The 24,758-nt window shown below is 45.4% G+C and overlaps 2 protein-coding genes across 2 annotated transcripts; one reads left to right on the top strand and one right to left on the bottom strand.

The window, feature by feature from the left end:
* Positions 1–1,618: 1,618 nt before the first annotated feature.
* CCDC63 (coiled-coil domain containing 63) lies at positions 1,619–11,566 on the top strand. The gene is made up of 10 exons (XM_026686803.2): positions 1,619–1,774; positions 2,473–2,662; positions 3,445–3,564; positions 4,179–4,360; positions 4,847–5,028; positions 5,605–5,822; positions 6,827–6,901; positions 7,127–7,319; positions 7,920–8,117; positions 8,484–11,566. Exons 1-10 carry the CDS (start codon positions 1,668–1,670, stop codon positions 8,612–8,614), a joined length of 1,596 nt encoding a protein of 531 aa, XP_026542588.2. The 5' UTR covers positions 1,619–1,667; the 3' UTR covers positions 8,615–11,566.
* On the bottom strand, positions 11,266–15,280 carry MYL2 (myosin light chain 2). The gene is made up of 7 exons (XM_026686810.2): positions 15,204–15,280; positions 14,339–14,428; positions 13,538–13,613; positions 12,673–12,777; positions 12,094–12,169; positions 11,727–11,775; positions 11,266–11,564 (listed from the first exon to the last, which is right to left on the bottom strand). Exons 1-7 carry the CDS (start codon positions 15,204–15,206, stop codon positions 11,466–11,468), a joined length of 498 nt encoding a protein of 165 aa, XP_026542595.1. The 5' UTR covers positions 15,207–15,280; the 3' UTR covers positions 11,266–11,465.
* Between the last annotated feature and the right edge of the window lie 9,478 nt (positions 15,281–24,758).

Genomic DNA, 24,758 nt, shown 5'->3' with positions numbered 1-24,758 from the left:
GGTCTTAAGGGAAGCGTGTGAACCATGCCAGATCAGGCAGAAAGACGCAGACTAAAATGAGCTGCCAACTTCTCTCTCTGGGGCCGGATCTTTCTTTGCCATCCCGTCATCCTGGCTGAACTTCACCATTCCCAGACCTCTCCGAATGTTCCATCCGGTCCATTTGGTGTGTGGGTTTCCAGAGAAATGAGAGGGGAGGGCGCACAGTGCTTCAGTGTGCTCTCTTGCTATCTCTATGGAAACCCCAGTCCTGAATGGGTTTGGACGGAGCGTTGCCATCTGTTCCGCCCCCTAATTTTAAGTGAACATGGCTCAGATGACATCATGTCAATGTTCCTTTAATACGCTGAGGAAACCATCTGGGCCTGTTGTCCCGTACCAAAAGAGAGGAGAAGGGATGTGGAAAAGAGGTCCAGGGAGACATCTTGCTTGCAAATGGATGACCGAAACTCTTCTGATGAAAACTTTTTTGTTACCTTTTTTTCAGGCTTCGTTTTGGGGAGGATTAACCTGGTTTCCTTAACAGAAGCATCAAGCCTTAATCCAGGCAAACATGAAGGCGCTGGTAAACATGGTTGTTATCATTAAGCCTGGATAATTGTAGAGTCTGCGCCTTGTCTGCTGTTGCTTAGCCATGGCACGGAAGCCTGACTGACTGCTGCCACCACCCACTTCCTGGTTCTCATTTTAGACGGCTGAGCCAAGGGGCCCATCTCCTTGCAGCCTTTGGTAACTTGCTGCCTTCAAGATGCCATCGTTCCAGGCAGTGCAGGAAAAGGGATTGATGGAGAGCTCATCCCATGCGTGTGAAGGGCACCGTGTAGAAGAAAGCTGCCCTTATTGTGCAGTCTTGGAATGCTGTTGGCTGCTGGTTTCATTTTAGAGCGTGCTTTTGTTTTCCACTTATGAAAGCTAGGCTGGGTTCGATTTAGTTTAGGAATAGCTTCTGTTTATCTATTCATCCATCCATCCAGTCTATCATCTTCCATCTCTCTCAGTGTTTCTCAACCTTGTGAACTTTAAGATGGGTGGACTTCAACTTCCAGAATTCCCCAGACACTTCTATGAGTTGAAGTCAACCCATCTTGAAGTTCACAAGGTTGAGAAACACTTTGTCTGTCTGTCTGTCTGCCTGCCCCAATCAAGAGCATATTTGCAAAAGCCAGACAGTCTGAGCAAGGCTTTAGGTAAAGGAGGCAACCTTGCTTAACGTGTTCCGTTGCTGTATTTGTGATTGGCAGAGTTTGTCTGAATTGCAGAAAAGGACCGGCCTTTGCACCATCCGAATCATGTCTTCTGTTTTGCATTTGATTTGGCTGAACCAATGAGCTGAAGTATCCCACTTGGTCAAGTATTGCAAGCCCCACCTGTTCTCCCCCTCCCCTGCAAGCCATGGTAGGTTAGTCACGGCAGTTGAACAATAGGCCCCTCCTTTGTGTAGGTTTCGGGAAAGTCAATGCTTGGTTCTGATGGAATAACTTTACTTTATTTCACTCTGAATAAAGGGGAAATAGCTTCCCTGGGGAAATGAGGAATTGTAATCCCACAGGAAACGTAAGCCCAGTTAAAGGAAAAAACACCCTTTTCTTTTAAAAATATCTGACTTGCAGCGCCGGAGGACGTCATCCAGGAGTGAAAACTCTGACTACACCGAGAAGGAAAAGGAGATGATGGCAGACATCGAACTGAGGAAACTGCAGCAACAGTTTTGGATCATGGTGGAGAGCCGCAAGTCGCTTGGTTTGAAAACACAGCAACAATTGTTCCATCAGGAGTGAGTCTGCCAGAGACGAAGCAGGAGCTGCCATAGTGGGTGGGCACGGGTGGGCATGACCCACATGGATAGATGCCAACCAATCACATGTTCTGATGGCTGAGAAAAGTGAAGGCCGGCTTACCTGCTCCTGCTTAAATCTGTCTAAGTCACCTTTGCACACTGGTCGGTTGACTCCTTCTGCTAACCATGACTTATGTTGTAGTAGGGCATAAACAGAATAACAGAGTCAGAAGGGACCCTGGAGGCCTTCTAGTCCAGCCTCCTGCTCAAGCAGGAGACCCTATACCATTTCGGACAAACGGTTGTCCAGTCTCTTCTTTAAAATCTCCAGGGATGGAGCACCTGCAACTTCTGGAGGCCAGCAGTTCCACGGGTGAATTGTCCTCCCTGTGAGGAAGTTTCTCCTTAATTCCAGGTTGCTTCTCTCCTGGATTCATTTCCACCCATTGCTTCTTGTTCTGCCTTCAGGGGCTTTGGAGAATAATTTGACGCCCGCCCCCCCTTCTTTGGGGCAGCCCCTCAGATATTGAAACATTGCTATCCTGCCACCCCTGGTCCTTCTTTTCATTAGACGAGACATACCCAATTCAAGCCCCCTGCAGCTTGTAATCCGTGGTTTAGGGTTTCACGCTTTGCCAGCCTCGTTTGGGATGCTTGAACACCCTTTGGACACAGGCCTTCTTTTCCCTTTACAGAAAACACATCCATGCCTTGAAACAAGAACATGATGAGATTAATGCGCTGCTAAGCCTCACCAATTCACCCCGCAACCTTTTCATAGATGACCGGAACTTCATGGAGCTCAGGTTCCTTCTGCAGACCAAAGACGAGTACGATGCTCTCATCAGAGCCACCAAGAATCTGATTGCAGAACTGGACGACAAGGTGCTTGGGAGAATGTGCGACTTAGAAAGCGGGGGTTGTGAAGCACGATAGACAGCCCGGGAGCAAGCAAGCAGCGAGCGTGAGATTCGCAGCTCTCCTCCTCTCTCTCTGCTTTCGACTCCTCTGTACACTCTGCCTGCAAATCAAAACTAGTTTAGCATGCCCTAATCCTTGTGCAAACACCGTCTCCAGTTCAAAAGCAAAGAGACCACAAACCCAAGGATTGCCAGCTGTAGAAAGCACATGAGGAAAATTCTGTTACTTGGGGAATATTCTTCCTCTCTCCAATCTCAATTTCCTTTGCTCTGTTTTTGTTGTTTGGAGCAGGAATGACTTCTTGTACTGGTAGTCCTCGACTTATGATCATAATTGACCCCCCCAAATTTCTGTTGCTAAGCGAGACATCCATTCAGTGAGTTTTGTACCATTTTTTCAACCTTCCTTGCCAAAGTTGTTAAGTGAATCACTGGAGTTGTGAAACTGCAACCATCATAAATATGAGTCAATTGCCAAGCATTTGAAGTTTGATTTTGCGACCATGGGGATCCGGCTACAATCAAAAGTGTGAAAAACGGGCCATATGTCACTTTTTTCAGTGTCCTTGTAACTTCAAATGGTCACTAAACGAGCTGCTGTAAGTCAAGGACTACCTGTACACAACTAAGCATCCAATTTTTAGAGATTATAGTAGCAAATGCACTGCAGTGATTAGTTGTTTTCCTCCAACCATTTCCTTTCAATGAATAGAAAGAGTTTTGAGATATTTCTCCCTCTGCTTTTAGATAGAAGAGGTGGAAAAAAAGATTCAAGCCCAAAAAGTCCTCATGACGAAGCTGAGGCAGGAGTATGATGGGAAGGGGCTTCAGAAGCAAATCCACAAACTGGATAACCGTCTCAATCGTGTAAGTTGCCATTTGCAGGCTTGCTAACCTTCCTCTTGCGGGAGAAACCAGCCTCTGTCTCCACCTTGAGGGGAGCAGCTGAAATAAGAACCACAATGGACAGCCCTTAAAAATAAACTTGAGGGGGCAGAAGAACTCCAAATTTAGAACCACCAGGTAGAACAGATGATGGTGAACATAAAATACTATGGCTTCTTTTGAACATTTAAGGACTGGGACAGAGAACTCTGGCCCAATTTTGTGTAACTTCAGCATCAGTTTGTCTTTCAGGTGTTGGAAGCCTCTTGCTCTCCAAACCTCCCCTTTCTAAACCATTTCTACTCCATAAGTTTGGAGGTGTCAGTAAGGAATAAAGACACGGAGGGTTGCAGAAAGAAGAAGGGGACGATGCCTTCTGCAAATCCCACCCTCTGATAACTGTCCCCGTTATTAGCTGCTCTTTTCCGTGACTTTGAGAAACGTGGTTCACTTCGCTTTAGAGACGGTGCCCCCCCCCTTTTAATTGTGAGTCCAGACCTCAGCCACTTGCTGGCGGAATATCCTGAAGCCCGTCAAGCCCAACCCTGCTTTAGAGCCTCCTGGGTCCTTTCCTAATGTTAACCTTTGACCTCCAGGCCACAGTACATTTTGACACGATCTTGACCAGAAACGCCACGCTCCGGGAAGAAATAGAAACCCTGCAGTGCCAGAAGGCGATTTTTGAAGGCATCTACTCACGGCTTTACAAGAAGCTGGAGCAGAAAAAGAGGACCATGAATGCATCCATTGAGCAGTCAACACAAGCCTACGAGCAGAGGTGAGGAGGAGGAGGAGGAGGAGGAGGAGGAGGAGGAGGAGGAGGAGGAGGAGGAGGAGGAGGAGGAGGAGGAGGAGGAGGAGTGGGACACTAAGGGCGCAACCCGCTGCTCACTTTCAGGACTGCAACTTCGACTGTTGGGGCTGAATTTGAGATTGCCCTTCTAATGGAGGGTCTCCCTGTAAACAAAAGTTTTTTTTAAAGATGGGATTCATGCTTCTCTGCAATAAAATGGAAAATGTTAATTCTCGGATGACAGAAGGCAGGCAGGGAAATCTCTTATTCCAAAGTCTTCGTGGCCCCAGCCCAAATGCTCTCCGCAGATACAAAACCAATTCTATTTCAAGGAATAAGCAAACAGGTTTCCTTGCATCCTTAATTTTTCAAAACTTGCAGCGTATTAATCGTGTAGAGCAGCTTTTAAAAAGGATATTTATCAACTTCTCTCCCTCTCCCTCTCCTATCTGCTTTTCTGTTTCTTATTAGAGTTGAAGCTCTGGCAAGGATCTCTGCCATAAATGAACGGCGGTCCAAGGATATTGCCCAGTTCAACATAGAGTTTCGGGAGCTGGAGCGGATCTATAACCATGAGACCAAGCTGAAGGCATTCATGCTCATCAAACTGGTGGATCGCTGTGAAATTGAGGAACAGGCCAAAAAGGAAGAAGGTACCGTTTGGTCACTCGATTCATGCCAATGTAAGGGGTGGGGGGTATGCTATCTGAGGCAAGAAGAAAAGGCGCCTCATCTGATGTCCCCCAGACACGTTGGATCTTCCCAAACTAGGATTGAAAAACACAGCAACGCAATATTTTCCATTCCCGAGAGCCTGTTTGGTATCGTAGTGAAGGCACCAGGCTAGAAACCAGGAGACCAGGAGTTCTAGTCCTACCAGGGACTTTTCAAGCCAGTTGCCAGTAATCAACAATGACTCAAAAGCACACACACACACACACACACACACACACACACACACGTTAGCATGTGCTGCCTGGTGTTGCAAGTGATGAACTTTTGAGCAATCAGGCTATCCACACACATATGCAGAGGGTTCTATAAACACACAGATATGAAAGCTATTAATAATTTGTACAGCACCACTTTAATTGGGTGTGTGTGTGTGTGCATGCCTAGTAATAACAACCCCAGTGGGCACTCTTTTGGCTGGGTGGTCAGTTGTTCTGTAGGGGAATCAGCCCAACTGGCCCCGTATCTCCTAAAGAGCCAGCCCAACTTTCTCTCAGCGGTCAAGGCCAGGAAGCGGGCCAAGTCGAAAGGGGAGAGCTTCGAGAGCTACGAGGTGGCCTACATGCGGCTGCTGAAGCTGACGGAGAACGGGGACATTGAGCAGCTGGTGGAGGACTACCTGGAGAAGGAAGGGAAGAACTTCGCCTACTTCAGCTATGTCACCGAACTGAACAACGACATGGAGAGGCTGCAGAAGAGGATTGAGGTGGTCCAGGTGGGCTCCTTCCTTCTCCTCCCACCTCTCTTTTCAGAAGGGCCTCTGGGCAGCTCGGTTGGTCCTTGGGGTCTTCAGTCCCAAGGGTGTTTTTTGTTTTTTGTTTTTCCCCCAAGGGGCAGCTGGACTTTCTGGGTGTTGTTTTTTCTTTGAAGATGTATCGCTTCCCATCCAAGAAGCTGCTTCTGCTCTGACTTGAATGAGAAGCAAAACGTCTTCAAAGAAAAAAAAAACACCCAGAAAGTCCAGCTGCCTCTTGGAAAACGCACCTTTGGGACCACCGTGAGCTGGAGGGCTGATCCTCTCCCTAGTCAGGGCCTTCAGCTTTTGCTGCCCTCCAGCTCTTCTGCACCTCAGGGACTCTTCTTCCGATGATAAGGGTGGAGGGCCACTTTTTAAAAGCGAAGCCTTTTTTCAGAGGCAAACCAGGCTGCTTGGGGAGAGACCGCAGCGAAATCCACCTGGCTGGATTCTCTGGAAATCGCTCTGGAAGCTTTCCTACAAATTGAAACTCCGCTCTCTGATGACAAGGGTTTGAGGGTTAGGAAGTTGGTTGAGCCCCTGGGAGGTTTGTTTGGGTTTTTCCCCTTTCCTTTCTTTTCTTTCTTTCTTTCTTTCTTTCTTTCTTTCTTTCTTTCTTTCTTTCTTTCTTTCTTTCTTTCTTTCCTTCCTTCCTTCCTTCCTTCCTTCCTTCCTTCCTTCCTTCCTTCCTTCCTTCCTTCCTTCCTTCCTTCCTTCCTTCCTTCCTTCCTTCCTTCCTCTTTCATTCTTTCTTTTTGGGGGTGTTTTTTATCTGAGCATGCTTACCCCTGTTCTCCTTTCACTTTTTTTTTTAAGCCCTCTCTCGTTATGTAAAACTGGCCAGGGTCATTTGAGAGTCAAGCAGCCTTCCGAGTTAAATAAACAAAGAGGCATCCTCTGAACCTGCTGCTTTTTTCGGAAGTATACCTAGCAAACTCATAAGTGGCCTGAAGGCCAAAATGATGCATTTCTGAACTTTGTAGAATGAAATCAGCCATCTGAAATCCCAGCAGAAAGCAGCTGAAGATATAATTCATGGCAATATGAAAAGCATGGAGGTATGTAATAGAACTGGTGTGTGTGTGTGTGTGTGTGTGTGTGTGTGTCAGTGTGGGGGGGGGGGGAGAGACCAGGGCAGTGTCCCCTGTCCCTTATTTATAAAAGAAAGTGATTCTTCAGGGTGGGAATCAGTTGGGCTTAGCTTGGGGGTTGGGGGGCCTTGGTAATACTTTGGCTTTCACAGCCCCTCGTCTAGCCCCATCAGCCCCCTTTCCCGCCCACAGGAGCAGCTGCAGAAGACCACCGAAAAGATCAATCTCTATGCCTACAATCTGAAAGAGAGCAGCAAAATCTTGGACCAGCTGAAATCCGCCCTGGACTTCCTGTTCAAGAAGATCGGCTGTGATGCCACCAAGATCACGCAGCATCTGGGCGAGACGGGGGAGATCACGGATCAGAATTTGATGCAGTATTTCAGTGAGTGACCTGGGTAGCACGCTGAGCTGATCGCCTGGGGGGTTTTTCCCTAGAGGACCTTAAGAGGCTCCCTGCGTGTAGGGGTGCCAAGCCAGGAGCGGCAATAATACAAACTGACCTATGGAACCTTCCATAAGAGCCTGTCTTCGGCCAGGTAAAGCCTTCCAGCATATTCCCTCATTTGTCTTGAGTCTTTCCATTTGGGATTCCTCTCCTCTGATTAGAGTGTTTCCCAACCTTGAGAACTATAAGATGGGTGGATCTCAACTCCCAGAATTCTGGGAGTTGAAGTCCACACTTCCTAAAGTTCCCAGGGTCGGGAAACACTTGTCTTATAGCTTATGTAGTCTTCGTACGTCAAGTTTTAATGAGAAATTCCCCTTTTAATCCAATGAAACCAAATTTATCAGTATCAAACCGAGTTCATTGGGAAAACCTGATCTAAAAAACAAAACAACAACCCAGAGCTAACAGTCACACCTACCAAATCGGGACGAGGAGGCCCCCCTTGTTTTCTGCCCGTTTTTTTTGCGCATTGTGTGAGGTGTGTGAAGCACCCCTCCCTCCCCCCCGGGGTTCCCTTTGCTTCTCTCTCTGCAGGCGTTCTCGAAAAGAAAAGCAATGACCTTTTGGTGGTTGAATCCTTCCTGCGCTACAAGGAAGTCGAAGGGGAGCTGGACACCGTCCCAATGCTGAATCCCTTTTTGGGCGGGAGTGCTCTGCTGAAGAAAATGGACACCCTTAAAGTGGCTCCACCTTCTCTCAGCATGGATCCCTTTGCAGACATGGCAGAGCCTAGTAAGTAACTGCAGGAAGAAGAAGAAACGGTTGTGCAAAATTTGGAGCCGGCAAGAACGAGGGTCTGGCTATTGAAGACTGGCTTGGAAGTTCTTAGAAGGGCAGAGAGAATTCCCTTATGCTCTCAGTAAGTTGCTTTCTGCCAAGGTTTCTCTTGGTTTCCCTGAGTTTTCCCAAAGACATTTCAAGAAAAATAAGAAAAACCAAATCAACCAGTCAAGGAGCCTAAGAGTGGGGAGAAGACAAGCTGGTGTTGTGTTCATGCTGTGTAAATACGGTGGTTCAATGAAACTGTGATTTTAAAAAGAAAGAAAATGCCTGGTCTCCAAACTAACCTCGTTGAACTTCTCATTCCTTTCCCAACAGCAGAACCGCTAGACCACAATAACCTGCGAGCCATGGTCTTGGGGAATCAGGAGAAGGAAAAAGCCAGAAGCAATTCCCCCACGGAAAGATTGGAGAGTGGCAAAGATAAAAAGAAAGCGTCCCCGGTATAGAAGCTAAGATAGAAATGAGCGGCAGGATGAGGAACCGTTTTTCTTCACCGGCTGCTTTCATATATTTAGATTCATGTATCTACTTTTATATATACATATATATACACACACACAGTACAGAATGGGATATCAAGATGGATTTTCTTTGCATAGGATAAAAAAGTATTAACAAAGAAAGCATTTGCCTCTCGAATTTCTACAGCTTGCTGTCTTGCTTGCAGTCATGTTTTTGGTTTCCCTGAATTTCTCTCTTTTTTTTAAAATATACCCTCAAATATCTAATGGGATCTCTCCCATCATCCTCCAGCCATCAAAGTTTGGAAAGACAGAAGTGAAAGTTCAACGCAACCAGAGAATCTCACTTTGATGAGGGCTGCATTCATGTTGCAACAGGTTTTTGTTTTACTATTGTGGAAGTTAAACCATTTTCTCGCCTCTTTTCCAGGATAACAAATTCCTTGGACGTACTTTTATGTGAGGCATCCTCTGCTCTGACAAAGACGCTGCAGAGCACTTAAAATGACTCCTACAGTGTCAGCATTTTTCCCCCACCCTCTATTACCCTGTAAAGGAGACTCTCCTCCTTGCCCTTGAAACACCTGACACAGGTATCGATTCTGTTGTTGTTATGTTTTTACTGTGCGGCTGTTGCAGAGTCGAGCCATTTCCCTGGTTTGGCAGGTTCTATTAGCCAAAGAAGATGAAGGGATATGTTCCTGGCACCTCATTTTTCCCAATAAAAAGAGGAAGGCCCCAAGGAGGCCTCTGGGCTGCGCCTACTCTCCAAAAGTCAGATGGAGAGAAAAGAGGTGAAGCACCTGTCATGGAATCCATGAGCTCCACTTCATTCTTGAACTAATGTTGGTTAACCCTCATGTTGATCCTCGTCAGCTCAGGTGCAGAATCTTCTAAACAAGCCACATGATGGCTCAGTGTTGATCAAGCTTTGTCTTATGTTCTTCATACGGCTGATATTTTATATGGGTACGGCTCCATTATAACCGAGTTATGCATCAGATCTTAAGCCTTTCTAATTTTCTTATTTTTTTACATCTTAAAAAACAGAAGAGCATCTCAATAAGACATTTTAAGATGTAAATGGAAACGTCCTTCGGTCCTATGCCTTTCAAGGTGTGGAGTTACTGAAGTAGGATCATGATTCGGATTTATCCAAGAATGGTGCGTGCTTTTTTAGATACCAGACAATTTTACTATTTATAGCCCACTGTGAATGAGCTGTGTTATCTCACAGCATGTTAACAGAGAGCAAATGCCATACCATAAAGATTGCACCTGTGTGTAGTTCTTGAAAAACCTGGGAATTGTAATCCCAATATAGCTGGAGCACTTCAGGTTGGCCAGCTCCCAAAGCTAGTAGACGTTGGAAATTTGGTTTTGCAATCCTGGACGCTCAACACAAACTGTGCAGCCACTAGCTTTGGATGTGTCTCAAGCTATGTTAGGTTAGCCTGCCTGTTACAGCTGACTTCATGACCAGCTACTTGGATGGACAACTCTACATGCACCCAGAAGGACAATCGTGGGGTTCCAGCCATGTGCTTCCATTGGGTAAGAGATTCACTTGAATGTAGCAGCTGACATAGCGGGGAAACTGGGAGGGAAAAAGATCCTGGGCTCACATTTCCACGATCGGCAGGAGATGAGATGTGCCTATTGACCTTTTCAAGGGGTTGCTCTGGGGAGAGAAAGGAATAGAAATGCAACTCTACGGAGGGAAATTAAGAGAGATAGCAGGTGAGTAAATCAATAGAGCTGTGGTGGCGCAGTGGTTAGAATGCAGTATTGCAGGCGAACTCTGCATTCCCACTGCCAGCAGTTTGATCCTGACTGTCTCAAGGTTGCCTCAGTCTCCCGTCCTTCCGAGGTGGGTAAAATGAGGACCCAGATTGTTGGGGGACAAGAGGCCGACTCTGTAAACTGCTTAGAGAGGGTGGTAAAGCACTATGAAGCGGTATATAAGTGGTATTGCTATTGCTCTGATAGGTAGGAAGCCTCCATAGATATGCCCTGGTGAAAATGGCTGCCTTCTTCCAACAATAGGATTACTTAGCTGCTTTTAAAAGATGCACCCTGGCTTTTTCCTGCTTTGTATGTTGCTCTGGGTGACAAGGAAGCCCCTGGCACCACTGGACCGGGACAAACTTTGTGAGCAAACCTAAATAACATCAGCAGGCCAAAAAATTTTGGGAGTCACGCCTTCCTCCAGTTGAACATCAAACAAGATGCCTTTTCCAATTTTCATGCTTTTCTCTTTCAAGATGTGGGGTTATTGGGTTGTGCAGTGTGTGTTTGTGTGCTGTCTTTTATCCATTTCTAAGTTGGAATCTTGCCTTCCTCTCACCTAACCTGAGCATGACTGGTTCAGGAATTCTGGGAGTTGAAGTCCAGAGGTCATATAGTAATCATAGTTCCCCACTCCTGCTCTTCAGAAATGGCAAAAGCAGAAGTGGCAAATTTGTGGTCCTGTTGGTGAAGCCTCAGCTCTACATACTGTTGTTGGACAGCCTCTTAGCATTGTGTGCTGAGTGAGAAACGCACCCTGCTCTGGCATCAGAAAAGAAATATGGCTTGCTGTGAGTTCAGCTTATTCCATTCCCTCATCCATAATAATTCATCAAGGGCTGCACAGATTTTCTGAATAATTCAATACAAAGGCAATTTTAGAAATAGGTTTCTCCAGACATGGCTGCGTTCTTTCTACAGATAGGACAGACAAAGGGCTGGGACTGCCAAGAGGATGACAACAGACAGAGAAGACACAACAGCCCAGCTTAGCTGGCCAGAGAATGTATCACTTCTGTCATCACACCGAGTGGCCTCCCACCATTTCTTAATCTTTTTCTTCTCCGTGTGTGATGATGTGCACCAAATTCTTATAGTCAAGGTTGCCGGTTACATCTGGAGGGAAGGCTGCAAACATTTGCTCTACCTGGAAGAACAAAGAAGCCAGAACATTTCCTCTTGAGTGTTAATACCTCAGTGGCTCTTTTGGTAAAATTGCATATCTTCATTTTGAAGACAGTCCAACGGGCTGTACTCCTGAATTGCATTCCCAAGAAAGGCCATTGAATGATTCAGAAATTTATCTTACCTCTTCCTTTGAAAACCGTTCTCCTTGCGTCATGAGCATCTCTTTAATGCTGGAAAATAAAAACCCGGATTAGATGCAAAGGAATATCAGTCTCCATCCCACCCATTCCTCCATGTGAAAAATAGAAGTGATAGCGTTTTTTATTTCTGAAATCCAGGCTGGAGCCCATGGGGACAAAAAGCTGTTAATTGCTTTTACGATAGGCAGCCAGGCTGATTGTACATTTGCATCACGGCAGATTCTCCAAAGAGGGGTGATGCTAAATATATTCTTACTAAGGGGGTGAGAAGAAAGGGATGGAGAGAGGCAGAAAGGGATCCAGGGATCTTCTGACCATTTTAAGTGGAGAAGCTCCGGAGATACTTACTAGCTTGCCTTTAAGCCTTTGCTTTCCGGATCAAAGACTTTGAATGCATTTAGGATGGTTTCCTCTGGATCTGCTCCTGGAAAATGGAAAGGAAATAAAAGGGGGATGGGAGAGGAGATGGAGAGGAAGTCTGAGACAGCTGAATACTTCGTAAAAGTGGTCCTTCTTGCAAAGTTTGTGGGAAGGCTGAGGCTACACAGAAAATAAATGGGCAGGTGAACCAGAATGAAACCCTCCTGGAGCCACACAAGGAAGCTCTCCAGGAGAATTGGGAATCCAGCACATGACCTTAAATGTTGGTTTGCTTGTTTCTTTGTTTTTTTATCCTGTTGCGAAGTGACTCTGGGCAGCTTACAACTTATTAGACCTGTGACACTCTCGGCACATTCTTGGAAGTTCTAGTCTTGATTCTACTTTTAATCTGCTTTGTCTTGTCTTTACAATTGTAGCTTCTTCTTTCCCAGGTTGGTTGGTTATATATCAAGGGTGTGCCCATATATATGTCTGTATGGGTGGGTGCCTAAACATCTTACCAAAGGTGCTCACTGCTTGCAACCAAATCATAGCCTTCAATCTTACCTTTAAGCTTTTCTCCAAACATTGTCAAGAACACGGTGAAGTTAATTGGTCCAGGAGCTTCTTTGATCATGTCATCAAGCTCTTCATTTTTCACATTCAGACGCCCTAAAGCGAGCAAAACCAAACCAAGCATAATCCCTCAGCAGGGAACGGAAGGAATCCCTCTTAAGGAATCCCTTAAACTATTGAAAGACCTATCGCGATTGTGCTAGGCGCAGCTATTTTGAGGCAATGCAGCGGAATGTGTGGATGACCTTGAGGATGAGGGGAAGATCAGAGAAGAAAGGGAGGAGCCCCCCAGTGGCATAGTGGTCGGAGGAACAAACTTAGCAAGAACCTCCCCTAATGAATCAAGCCATTAAAAGTGAGGGAAGGAAGTTTTGGACTTTCAGGCTTGCAAAATTCTGTTAATGTAGCCTTACACTAAAGTAGAATCAGCTCATCTAGTGGTGTTTCCTGTCTGCTTTACCTGAGAGGCCTGACAAGCAAGCAGCAGACAAGTAACACCCCTCCCATCCCTGCCTAATGTGGAACAATGGAGAATTTTCTTACATTTACTGCCAACATTGCAAAAATTGAGAAATTCTGAGATGCCCAGTCGTTCATACCAGCTGCCTTTGGCTTGGAAATATATAAATCATCTTGACCTAGAACGCGGTTAAAACTTGGGACTGTCCGTTCTATTTCAAGCCAGAGTTCTGGATTTCTCTATTCCTTATTTCTCGTGGTCTACATCTTGATATTAACATTTTGGGCAGTGGAAAAGGAACGACAATTGAAACACTTTTTTCCTCAATGGGATCCTATATAAATTACTCACAGGCCACTGATGGATTTCATAACGTAAAGGCGTTTCTTGGCTTACCTAGTGCTGCGAACGTATCTCTCAGATCTGTTTTGTCGATGAAACCATCGCGGTTCTGATCCATGATGGTGAAAGCCTGTTAAAGGAGAAACCGCATGTCTGGTATGGAGCGGCATGTACAAAGGGCCTCGCCTCGCTGTCAGATCGACCACCATTGCTTTTGAAGCTGCTCCCAGCTGTCTTCACCCAGAAGTGTGTGCCCAGCCTTTCCAATGCCTCTTTTGAAATCTTTCCCCAGCCCTATTCTGTAATTATGCGAGATACATCATTGAACTCAGGGTCTTTCTGGGGTCCCCGAGACTGTGGGGGAATGTATAAGGTTTAGGAAAAGATAAAAATTAATTCAATCTTATACCATCGACCCAGGAGGCAAAACAAAACAAAACAAATAAACAAACTTTCCATGGCTGGAATTATAAGTGCACAAGGAATCTGGCAGACTTTACGCTGCAATATTCAGCTAGGACATTTCAGCCAGGTTCCAGGACTAAGGCCAGGCTTCAAATTAAGCCCCAATAAAGTCTTTTTAAATTGGTTATTACAGCCTTTGATCTACAAGAATGTAGAATCATCCGGGACTTAAGCCCACCCTTCCATGCTTTTTTAAAAACAGATAGGATGCGTGTCCAGTTCCTTAGGCCTTAGATTATGTAGCATGGCTGAAATTCAAATACGGACTCTTAATTGTGCAAGTTGAACAGAAGCCTACGTTTTCCATGTTTTTTGGGTCAGGATATTCTGCTCATCTGGATTCGTAATACAAACGATTTGCCAAACATTTTACTGCCTCTGTTGACGTACCTCCTTAAACTCCTGGATCTGTGCCTGTTCAAACATGGAGAAGACATTAGAATTGGCACCTTCTGCCCTCTTCTTAGCTTTCTTGGGTGCCTTTGGGGAGATAAAACACAATATCATTCAGCGGCATCTCCTTCACTTCTAAAGGTCCCTTCTGCTGGGTCAAATAATGGCCCCAGGCCTCCGATCTGAAGCCATAAGCCGAACACAATACCATTTTTACCGCTTTATTGGTCAAGATAGTTATGGGACCATGATCGGTTGTATTTAGTGGCTATTGACTTAGTGCCATCCGTGGAAAATGCCCCGTGAAAAGTCCACGAAGGGGTTTCCCTGACCCAAGAAGTTTGCAATTTCACATTTGATGCCCAAAAGAAAGAGATGTACCGATATATGGATTTTGACATTTTGGGGACTAAATATTTGTGCTTAAAGTAGAAGGGTAAATTGGAGGTTTTAAGAAAGGATTTGAATGCAGAAAGGGACAGAATGTGTGAAGGGAAAGAAGACCATATCACACTAGTGGTCTGAGAGAGATGTCAAGCCAGTAAGGAAAAATTGTTGGAGTCCGTTTTGGGCGCCCCTAATTCATTGCTTCGAACTAAGTTATAAAATCATCTACATTGATAAACACCCTAGGTGTGAAGGAATACGTGTGTCTTGATCAAAAACCAAGTCCTATCAATTAATGCCAGTTTAAGTAGCCTATCCAAACTTTTTCTGAAAGGAATCTCATGCTACATCCTACTAGAACTTTTGTTCTTTGGAACATCCTCACTCACTTTTTTTTATCCAGAATGCTTGAATTCCTATTTCTTTTGTTCCCCTCCCAACTCACGGACTCTCCCTCTCTCCTCCTTTTACTCACCATTTCTAAGACCCAACTGTGCCGCTCAGGGTGCTGTTTGGAGACGGTTCCTTCGGCGGGTGCCCCCTTTGCTCTGCCCGAGGAGACAATAAATAAGGCCCAACCCAGATTATAAATAAACCCATCTCCTCTTTTGGATGCAATAGGTGAGCTAATCCCCTCCTCCCTCCATTCTCTCTTCTGCCTTCTTAAATATCAGCCTGCATTGTCATGTGGTGACATGCCAGAACAACAGAGGCCCCCGAGGTTAGGGACACACCAGCCGCCCGGATGGCCTTTCCATTTAAGATGTCGATGGAGCGTCCTCCCAGCGGCCAGATAAGAGCCAGACACCTGTGGGTGTCAGTTGGCCTTCACTGCATGCATTGGAGGGCCCGCAAGGGAATAAACAATGCGTTCTCTACCTCCGTGTATATGCAACCAACGTCCGTTCTGACCGTCCCTTCAAACAATAGCAGGAACAACATGGAACCTAGAACTTGGGCAATGCAGATGGGGGAAGGTCTGAATCTTCACAATTAGGGGTCCAGGACGCCCACTTAGCTGCAAGCCACTGGTTTCCCCTGACCCATTCTTGGATTGTGTGGATCAGATCAAACGATGGATTCGGTCAGTGTCAGCAGTGGATGGGGAGCTAAGCGACCTCGGGGAAGCCGAGTCAGTCCCGGAGAGTACTTGGGCGGATGGGAGACCCCGAGGAGATCCCAGGGTTCCAGGCTAGATTGGAAAGTAAAAACCTCATCAAGAATGAAATCCTGAAAGGCGGCAAGAGCAAACTGCAAGGGGGTCTTTTATCTACCTCGCAGGGATGTTTTGCCAAGCAGAGAAGAGGGTTTAAGCCTTTCTCATATCTAAGCTTCTAAAAACTAATCTTAGCCCACCGGGAAAAGGCCCCTGTGAGTGTCCCAGGGCCAAAGCGGCCTCTCTGCATTCAGGCGAGGCATCTTCCTATCCTTTGCACTTTATATTTTTAGCTGGTGCTCTCTGCTCCTGAGCATTTCTCCCCCTCGCACCCCCCCCCCCCCAGGACTGGAACACACTTAGACAAAGGGGTGGGCAGGCAGGGAAGGTGACACAGTCCAAACAATGCTCTCCATATATTTCACAGTTGCTTGCAGCTGTCTTAACCAAACACGATGGAAATGGATGCAAGGATGAACAGCTGCCGCTCTTGGGTTGAGGTCCTTTCCCCTTCCTCTCTCTCTCTCTCTCTCTCTCTCTCTCTCTCTCTCCTTTCTGTCTGTGTCCGTCTGTCTGTCTGTTTGTCTGTCTTTTTCTTTTTTTCTGTCTATCTGTCTTTCCTTCCTTCCTTTCTTTTTTCTCTTTTATCTCTCTCTGTCTCTCTCTCTGTCTCTCTCTCTGTTTCTCTCTGTTTCTCTCTCTCTAAATCTCCCTGTGAACCAGACAGACAGATTCTTTTATTTAACCATCCCAGAGCCTAGAATCTATATATAGGCCTGTTCCGTCCTTTACATTGTTATCCTCTAAAATAGCTTTTCCCACAAGAAGTCTTGGCCCTGCAATCTTCACAATTCCCAGAAAGTTTGAAAATTGGGATTGGCAGGCTGCTTTGCATGAATTCGTGTGAACAATAATCATTTGCACAGGTTGCATGTATCTCTAGACTTTGAAATCAGTGAACCTAATAGCATGTAAAAATAATTTTAAAAATCCTCCCAATTTGTCCCGCTTATTTTGCTTGCTTACTTAATTAGTAAGTAAAAGAGAAGGGAAATTAAAAAAAAGAAAACTTCTTAGGATAAAGTTTTTAAAGTGTCTGCATTTTAGGGACATACGTTGCTACACCTGGCCTGAAGACTCAGAATATTGAGGAATTTTATTGAAGTTATAATTGTTTTATAGAAAAGACAGTGTCACCCATACTGTAACTTGACATACCGAGGATGAAAAGGAAGGCTTAGGGTTATTTTTGTGGTGGTAGAAAGAAAACTTAATCTAACATTTTTAATATCCCAACAGGGATTCCTATTCAGTGACAATTCTTTTTTGTCCGGATCCTTCTAAAAGCCAGATGCGAATTCACAAGAGCTTTAGAGGCCTAAAATGCTATCTCAGCTCTCCTCAGCTGAAGCTTTATTTAAGCTTAAACTAGAACAGGAAGAACAATTTGGAAAGGATCGAAAATAATAACAATAATAAAAAAGCTGGTTCATGCACATCGAGGGTTGTGCTTTGCCTTCCTGCCAGCCAGCAGAAACAGAAGGAAAGGAAGTCAGAGGAAGAAAATACGACATGGGCCCTGGGTACCTCCCCAGGAAAGGAAGAAAAGCCAGAAGGAGAACATCCCAGCTATTCTGGAGGCCGAGCATGCAAGAATAAATTCCGGGTGGCTTATTTAGGCCAAGCCATGCAGCTTGTGGGACTGCAGCAGTGGCTTTTCAGTGAGGGGAGCCAGTGAATCTGGTGACCTGGTGGTGATCCTGTCCACAGATCATCCATTTTCAGTTGCAAGAGCTAAAAGATAACAGGAAACAGAGGATGGTACCTCCCTCGCATGCTTTTGTAGAGGATGCTTTTGTAGTGAAGTGTCTGTTTGCAGGTGACCCCGACCAAGAGGATCCTGGTGGGGAAAATTTAGCAAGGTGTGCACGATGATGAGATTATGCCCTCAGTCACTTTAACGTCCTGCTTTGCTTCCAGTTGTCACCACCAGCCTTGTACTACCTTACTTTTGAAACGTGCAACAAAATAATGCTAGACTGGAGTTAATGATTTATGAGCTAGGGAATGCTGAGATGGCCACATGAATTCCATTACAAAGTACTATTATTGTATTATCATTCCGTATCCGGTAACTACCTCTAAATCCCTGAAAAGCTTCAGCGAAAGATATTAAAGCAGAAACAATGTCAAATTAAACAGCATGGCAAGTTTACAATAAACCCATTTTTATTGTGGGTTGGGCTGCAGAAATCTGTTACAATTCAGGACCTCTTGTGAATTAAAAGGAGATAGGAAATGCAGTTTTGCAAGTCTGCTTCGTTTTACCCCTTCAATTTACAGTAGGGTGATTTAAGAAAGGAAAAAAAGGAATGTGAGCTTTGCCTGCCCTCTTCTGGCAAAACCTAATAACACTAAAATTCATTTTAAAGAACAGATAATTCTTTCTTCCCTCACCATTGGGCCATACGTGGGAGTGTAATATTCAACTGCACTGGCTTTTAAAATAATGTTTTTTATATTTTTAAAATGATCTATATGACTTACCTTGTCAAAAAGCAGCTATTTTATTTTTTAACTAAGAACTAAACTCGATGGTGTCACACCCTTATGAAAATTTTGTGGCTGCTCATGGTTCTTTAGGTGACTCCTAAGTATCTTTGATGTACAAGAGTTTGTACATGATTTGTAACTGTTACCTTGGGTGGGGTTTTCTGCAACAATGAGTATTTTATTTTGAGAGAAATATTTCTTAATTTGATGAAGACACTTTTCCAATTCTTCTTCTTCTTTTTTCCAATAATGGGGAAATATGGTATTTCTATCAGAATTAATTTTAGGAATCTAGCTTTATATCAATGTTTAGTCCACATTCTGCTTATGAACTGATATTTCTCTTCAAGGTTTTCCACAAAAACTGAAAAACCAGTTTTGGTAAGGAAAATTCTTCCAAGTCTCACATTTCTACCATGAAATTGTGTGAAACCAATCCCACAATAATAGTTGCGGCCTAAACTAAGGGTCTCCAAACTTGGTAAGTTTAAGACGTGTGGACTTCAGTTCCCAGAATCCCTCAGCCAGCCCTGCTTGGAGAAGTTGTGGTAGGCATCAGTTTGCTCTGAAAATGAAGAAGTGTGTGTTAACAAAGAGAGCTGTCCTTGGTGCTGGGCTAGGATTCCATGTAGAGCAGTGGGGTCTCCAACCTCGGCCACTTTCGGACTTGTGGACTTCAGCTCCCAGGCTTCCTCAGCCAGCTTTGCTTTGTGAAGTCCACAGGTCTTAAAGTGGCCAAGGTTGGAGACCCCTGATATAGAGCATCCTTTGCCATTTAAAGATGGCTGGTTGGAGAATTCTGGGAGTTGAAGTCCAGGCGTCTTCAAGTGGCCAAGGTGGAGAAACACTGCCATAGAGCCCTTCTCTGAGTTTGGGCTTAGCTTTTGACTTCTCATTGGAAGACTGGAACTTTAAAGGAGCTGGAGACAAGCTCAGTCATTGGCCTGCCAAGGCTGTCTGTGAAAAACGATATAGCCAGTCTCAGGTTGACTTTGTGTAAAATGAAACAAGAGTTAACTTCTACTGACTGGTGCTAAGGCTTGAAGATAAAACCTTTGTCGGTGATCTGCTTTTGGGTCTTTAGAAACCGATCGTAGAGATGCAGGATGCACCAGAAAGAAAACGCAGGACAAACAGTAACAGTTAAAACATAGTTTTCCTCGCAGCCAGGAGGTTTGGTGGCCTGGCTCCCCAGCCCCTTGGTTGACCGTCAGAGTGAGGGGAAAATCAGCCCAATGTGTGGACCAAGACAATCCCAAAGCCTTCACTTTCAATCAAGCTTTGGGGGCTGCTCCTCTTTCTCTCCTCCAGAGTTCAGCAAGATTAATTGGCCCTGGGTGCAATTACCTTAATTTCCAGCATTAGGAAAAAAATCTATAAATGTCAGGAAGTAACATGCAATGGCTTAATGTGAGTTGTCATAAAAGCCCAGCTGGGGCCCTTTGGCCTCACTTTTGAACCTACACACAGTATTTAAATGCCCAGAAAGCAGCACAATGGAACCAGATAAGTTACCCCAAGCAGCCGAAAATAGGGATACCTGTTGAAGGAAAGAAAAATTCCATCAGAGAGATGTACATTTTTTTTATTTCAACTTCCTACTTTACTGGACTTTTGCCTCTGTTGAGTTGCAAATCCCCTTCAATTCTAAACTCAGCTGGACTCACCTGTTAGCTTGAAAATACCCAGAACAGCATCCTAAGTGCAGCCAACTTTCTATACTTGTACATTTAAAGGAACCACAAACAACGACAAATGTTGGAATGGCAGCTGAATGAGATCCAGTCCTTGGTTATCAGGAGGCCCGAGTCCAAGGATCCTAACCCCAGTTGGTTGGTTGTGAGTGGATCTAATGGTCTAAACAGGAGGAATTCCTCTTGAAAAGCAAAACGCTACTCAGGAATCCAGATTGTCCTTAACTTATGCCTACAATTGGGACCAGAACTAAGCAAGGCTACTGTTAAATGAGGCACACCCAATTCTACAGCCTTTTTTGCTTTTGTGGTGGGTGTTTTCTGCCTGGCTCTCAGTAATCCTGGGGTTAATTTTCTTCCTCTTCTTGTGTCTTGCATTGAAGGGCTTGCAAAGGGATCTTTCTCCAAAGCTGAGGAGCCAAGCTTGCTCTCTTGCTTGCAACACTTTCATAGACCTTATGCCCTGACCCGGGCACTCTGTGTGTGTGTGTGTGTGTGTGTGTTTAGTGAGATACAAGCCGTGTTTGTGTGACACTGGAGTCCTGCAAGAGTTCTTCACGTGCCTCCCCAGACCTGCTGTTCTGTTTGCCTGGCCCTTGTTCTAGGGCTTTCTTTCATGCAACGGGAAACCCGGCCCCCTTTTGTGCTTGCCATCAGCCCTTTCATGTGGGTAAATTAACACGAAATCAAGCAAACTAATTAACCTTGCTAGCTTTCTGCCAGCTGGCTCCATAACAGAATTCCCTCTCCTGTGGCAGAGGGGGATAAATCACGCTTCTCTTGCAAAAGAGAAGAATGTTATCGGGGCCTGCCAGAAAGGAAGAGGGGAAGGAGGCAGAGCACACCAGAATGGAAGGGGGAACCGGGTTGGGGGGGGGGAAGTAGGTTAATCAACCCTTTTCTTCTGCTCCAGTTTTTATCGCAGGAAAGGGGGCTGGCCTATTAATTAGAAAACCCTTTTTTTCATGTAAAACACAGCATTCTCCGCAGATAAAGGAGGGAGGTATTTGATTCTCTTGCTGTTACTTGCGTGTTCCTGTTGTTTGGTGGCCTGCCTCTTCTGCTCAGTGGCTGGGCAGGGGCGTGTCCTGCCCAGCTTTGAAATTTCAGGGGGGGAGGATTTTGTCTTCCCTTTGGGGTGAATTGATCCACGGGACCTAGCTGCTGTTGTCTTTCCTCTGGCCACTTAGTCCCACCAGCATTCACCTGGGATAACTCAAATCAGGATGGTGTTAATGAACAGAGTAACTTCACCCATGTGCATTTGGGGAAAAAAGGGGGAGAGAGAGACCCCTGCCTCGAGGAGCTTACCTTTCAAATCAGGATGATGGAAAGAATGGATCTAAACTGGGGGACTCTTTTCACAATGCTACCGATGCGGCCTGATTTAATCTCCGTGTTTCACTTGAATCTTGGGAAACGTACCCCTGGGACTTGGCTCATGGAGCAGGCTCCCCTTGCAAGCAGCCACCTGTGGCTCCTCCACAGGTAGTAACAGCCACGTCCAGCTTGTCCCTCATTTCCCGGAAGAAGGTACCGTCTCTCGGGATTTATTTTGGTCCTGAAAATGGAACAGTACAATACGGATCCCAGATGGGTCTGCAGCTGTTAAAAATCCAGCTGTTGCTCTGTTCCATGCATACATCTGTGTGGGTGAGGGATTCCGTCTGGGTCTTCAGCCATCCAGAGTTCAAGGGATCTTGAAGGAAGGAAGAGATTACAGGAGAGAACGCAATTTGGCTGGGCTGCTTCTCCAAACCTTAACTCTATTGCTGCTGTTGCCGCTAAAGGCAATTGAAACACACACACATATGCATTTTTTTTTCCTGGCAGGAAAAAAAAACACCAGACAGCACTAGATCCCAGCTGGTCACATGATTCACCAAGATAACATCAGGTCTCTCTGCAGACAATCAGAAGTGGTTACTTGTGCATCTCACTGAAGGCAAATGCAGCGATCATCATCAATTTTTACCTTAAAAAACCCAAAAGAGTGGCATAGCTTATGCATCATTCTTGCATTCTCCTCTCCCTTTTGCTAGGTAGGTTTAGGGGAACCCTGTCCGGAAGTAATCCTCCTCAAAATGTGTTTTGGCTCCATTATCTGAACACTAGTCGGTTCGTTTGTGGATTGGAGAAAGTCCCCATCTTGATTAGTATCTATGGATTTGAAAGCTACGGGTTTGCAAATTGTTCATTTGAATCAAAATACCCGTATCTTGCTTAATTCTGTCTTCTTTAACTACTGTATATATCGCAGTGGGTGAGCTTTTGACTCACCTAGCACCTAGGCCAACATTTGGGTGCACCTAGGAGGCTGGGTGTACATGAATGCGCACACACAAATGGATACATTCCCATTCCGATGAAATATAAATTCCCCTTGACCAATCCAATTTCCCAGGAAATCAATGCATCTTAACATGAGCTAATATTTATGAAATTGAATTTTGCCAGGCAACTAATGCAGTCCTATTCTACTTTATGCATTTTTATTAAACTAATGCATTTTAAATTTAACTGTCATATTAATGACAACAGGCTCCTGATACTTACAGTGTAAAATAATATATATTTGCAGAAATCGATACCAGGCCAAGCAGAAGGGGTTTGTGCTTTGTGAGACAGATATGACAAATTCATGGAGCTACTTAATTTGCTGCTTATGTACATTAGCTGGTAGGTTTGTTTACTGATAATGATTTTTCCCCATTTTAAAGAAAACATATATTAAAATGCAAAAAGACGACAGCTGAATTTGGAGGTAAGGAAAGCCAGAGAGGGTGTGACTGATGGAGGTAGCTATTAGAGATTAAGAACAGACACCACCTGCACCCCATCTATGCATCGGCCCTTTTTCTCCACTCTGTCACCTATTTTAATGTTTTAACTTCCAGTTAAACTTTTAACTTGGCTCTTTTATTTGTTTTACACTGCTGTGTATGGCATTGTAAGCCTCCCAGAGTTGCTTGATGACGAGATGAGCAACATATAAATTTAACAGAATAAATAACCAAAAGGCTTGGGGGGCAGAAACAGGTGGCGCAGGCAACTCTGGGGTGGGAGGATGAGCCAGAGCCTTTGGCTTACTCTGAGAAGTTGGTTATGCGAGGCATGTCTTACATCGGAGGGAAAATGCCAAAGGGACGTGCTGGTGGAGGCGTTGTGGTGGTATAAATATTCATATTATAGATGTACCTAACCTCAGGTATTTTGGGGGGTGAAAAGAGCTGGCGGTGTGCTTAGCAATCTTCCACAAGTCTGAGTTGTTCTCCTGAAAATAGCAAGCCCCAGGAAACGGGCATCTTCCGCGGAGTTGTAAACTTCCTGCCAATCAAACCCAAAGTACAGAACAGCGAGCTCCCTGCTGTTTAATAATGACCCTACTGGGCTCCGGACGGCCACCTACTGCTCTGCTGTGGGGTTGCCTTGGGGTTTCCTAGGCCTCTGAAGGGTGCATGTGTGTGTGTGTGTGTGTGTGTGTACACTGGAGGGACAAAGGCAGACTCAATTTAACAGCTATGCCTGACCAGATTGCATTTTCATGCCAAAAAAGACACCATCTCCTGCAGAAGCTTTTCAGACCTGGAAAGAAATTCTGCACACACACACACCCCAACTCCAATGCGTTCTTGAAACGTAGGACGAGTGAGGGGTGAGAGATCTCTAGGCAAAAGACAGTGTGGGAATATGGGAACAGTTGTTGCAATCCCATGAAGCGGTGTTTCTCGACGGAGGTGTGGCTGGCTGGGGAATTCTGGAAGTTGAAGTCCACCCACCTACAAGGGGCTCAGCTTCTGCACTCCCTGAGGGTCATATTTACACCGCTTGGTTGTTTACACTCCATTGAACAAACAAATATTCTCATCGTTGTGGAGTCCCGAATGCTCTCTGAGTTCGGCTGTTTTCTTGCAGGTGTTTCATTGCCCAACTAGGTAACAGGATCAGTACTGGGGGGAGGGAAGGAGGAGGAAGAGAAGGGTGGTGGAATACTTGGTGTTTTCTGAGCTTGGCTGGGGTTGTTGTTGTTTTTTTGGTGGACATTTCATTACTAAACTAGGTAATATCATTAGTACAATTGCTGATTATACTAGTAGCTAGGAGCACTGATGATGTTCCATAGTAGGGTCATGAAACGTCTGCAAGAAAACAACCAAACTCAGAAACCACCGAGGACCCCACGGTCGGCTGGCTAATTTTGGCCCTTCTAGTCTAAGCAGTGGCACACTCAGCCCACCCCTCAAATGTGCCCTTCCTCTGCATGCCCCCAGCCCACCCCACGGCGGACCCCGTGGAGCCCGTCTCCTTTATCCCGTGGCTCCTTCTGCCGATTCCCCCGGCATTGCTCCTTGGCTGCCAGCAGAGGGCGCTTTCTGCCAAGGCACCGGCCTCTCCCCCTCCCTGCCCACCCTGGGCGACAGATCAGCGCCAGTTCTGAATTTGGGGCAATGGGAGGGGGGAGGTGAGCCGAGCCTAAAGTAAATCACCTGCCCTAATAGGTGGAGACGTTAACAAGCAACGGCATCAATTATTCATGAGCGTGCGAAGAAGCAAAACAGCCTTAAATCATTTCATAATCCTTGGAGGGAGAGATGTTAAAGCTCCTTGAGATAAGGTGTCTCAGGGA

This window comes from Notechis scutatus, chromosome 13 (genome assembly GCF_049901735.1).
Source record: "Notechis scutatus isolate UNSWTSFEM ecotype Mainland chromosome 13, rNotScu1.2, whole genome shotgun sequence".
In the NCBI taxonomy this organism is placed as follows: domain Eukaryota; kingdom Metazoa; phylum Chordata; class Lepidosauria; order Squamata; family Elapidae; genus Notechis; species Notechis scutatus.
Note: the sequence above shows the minus strand (reverse complement) of the source record. Positions and strands in the feature narration are given on the sequence as shown.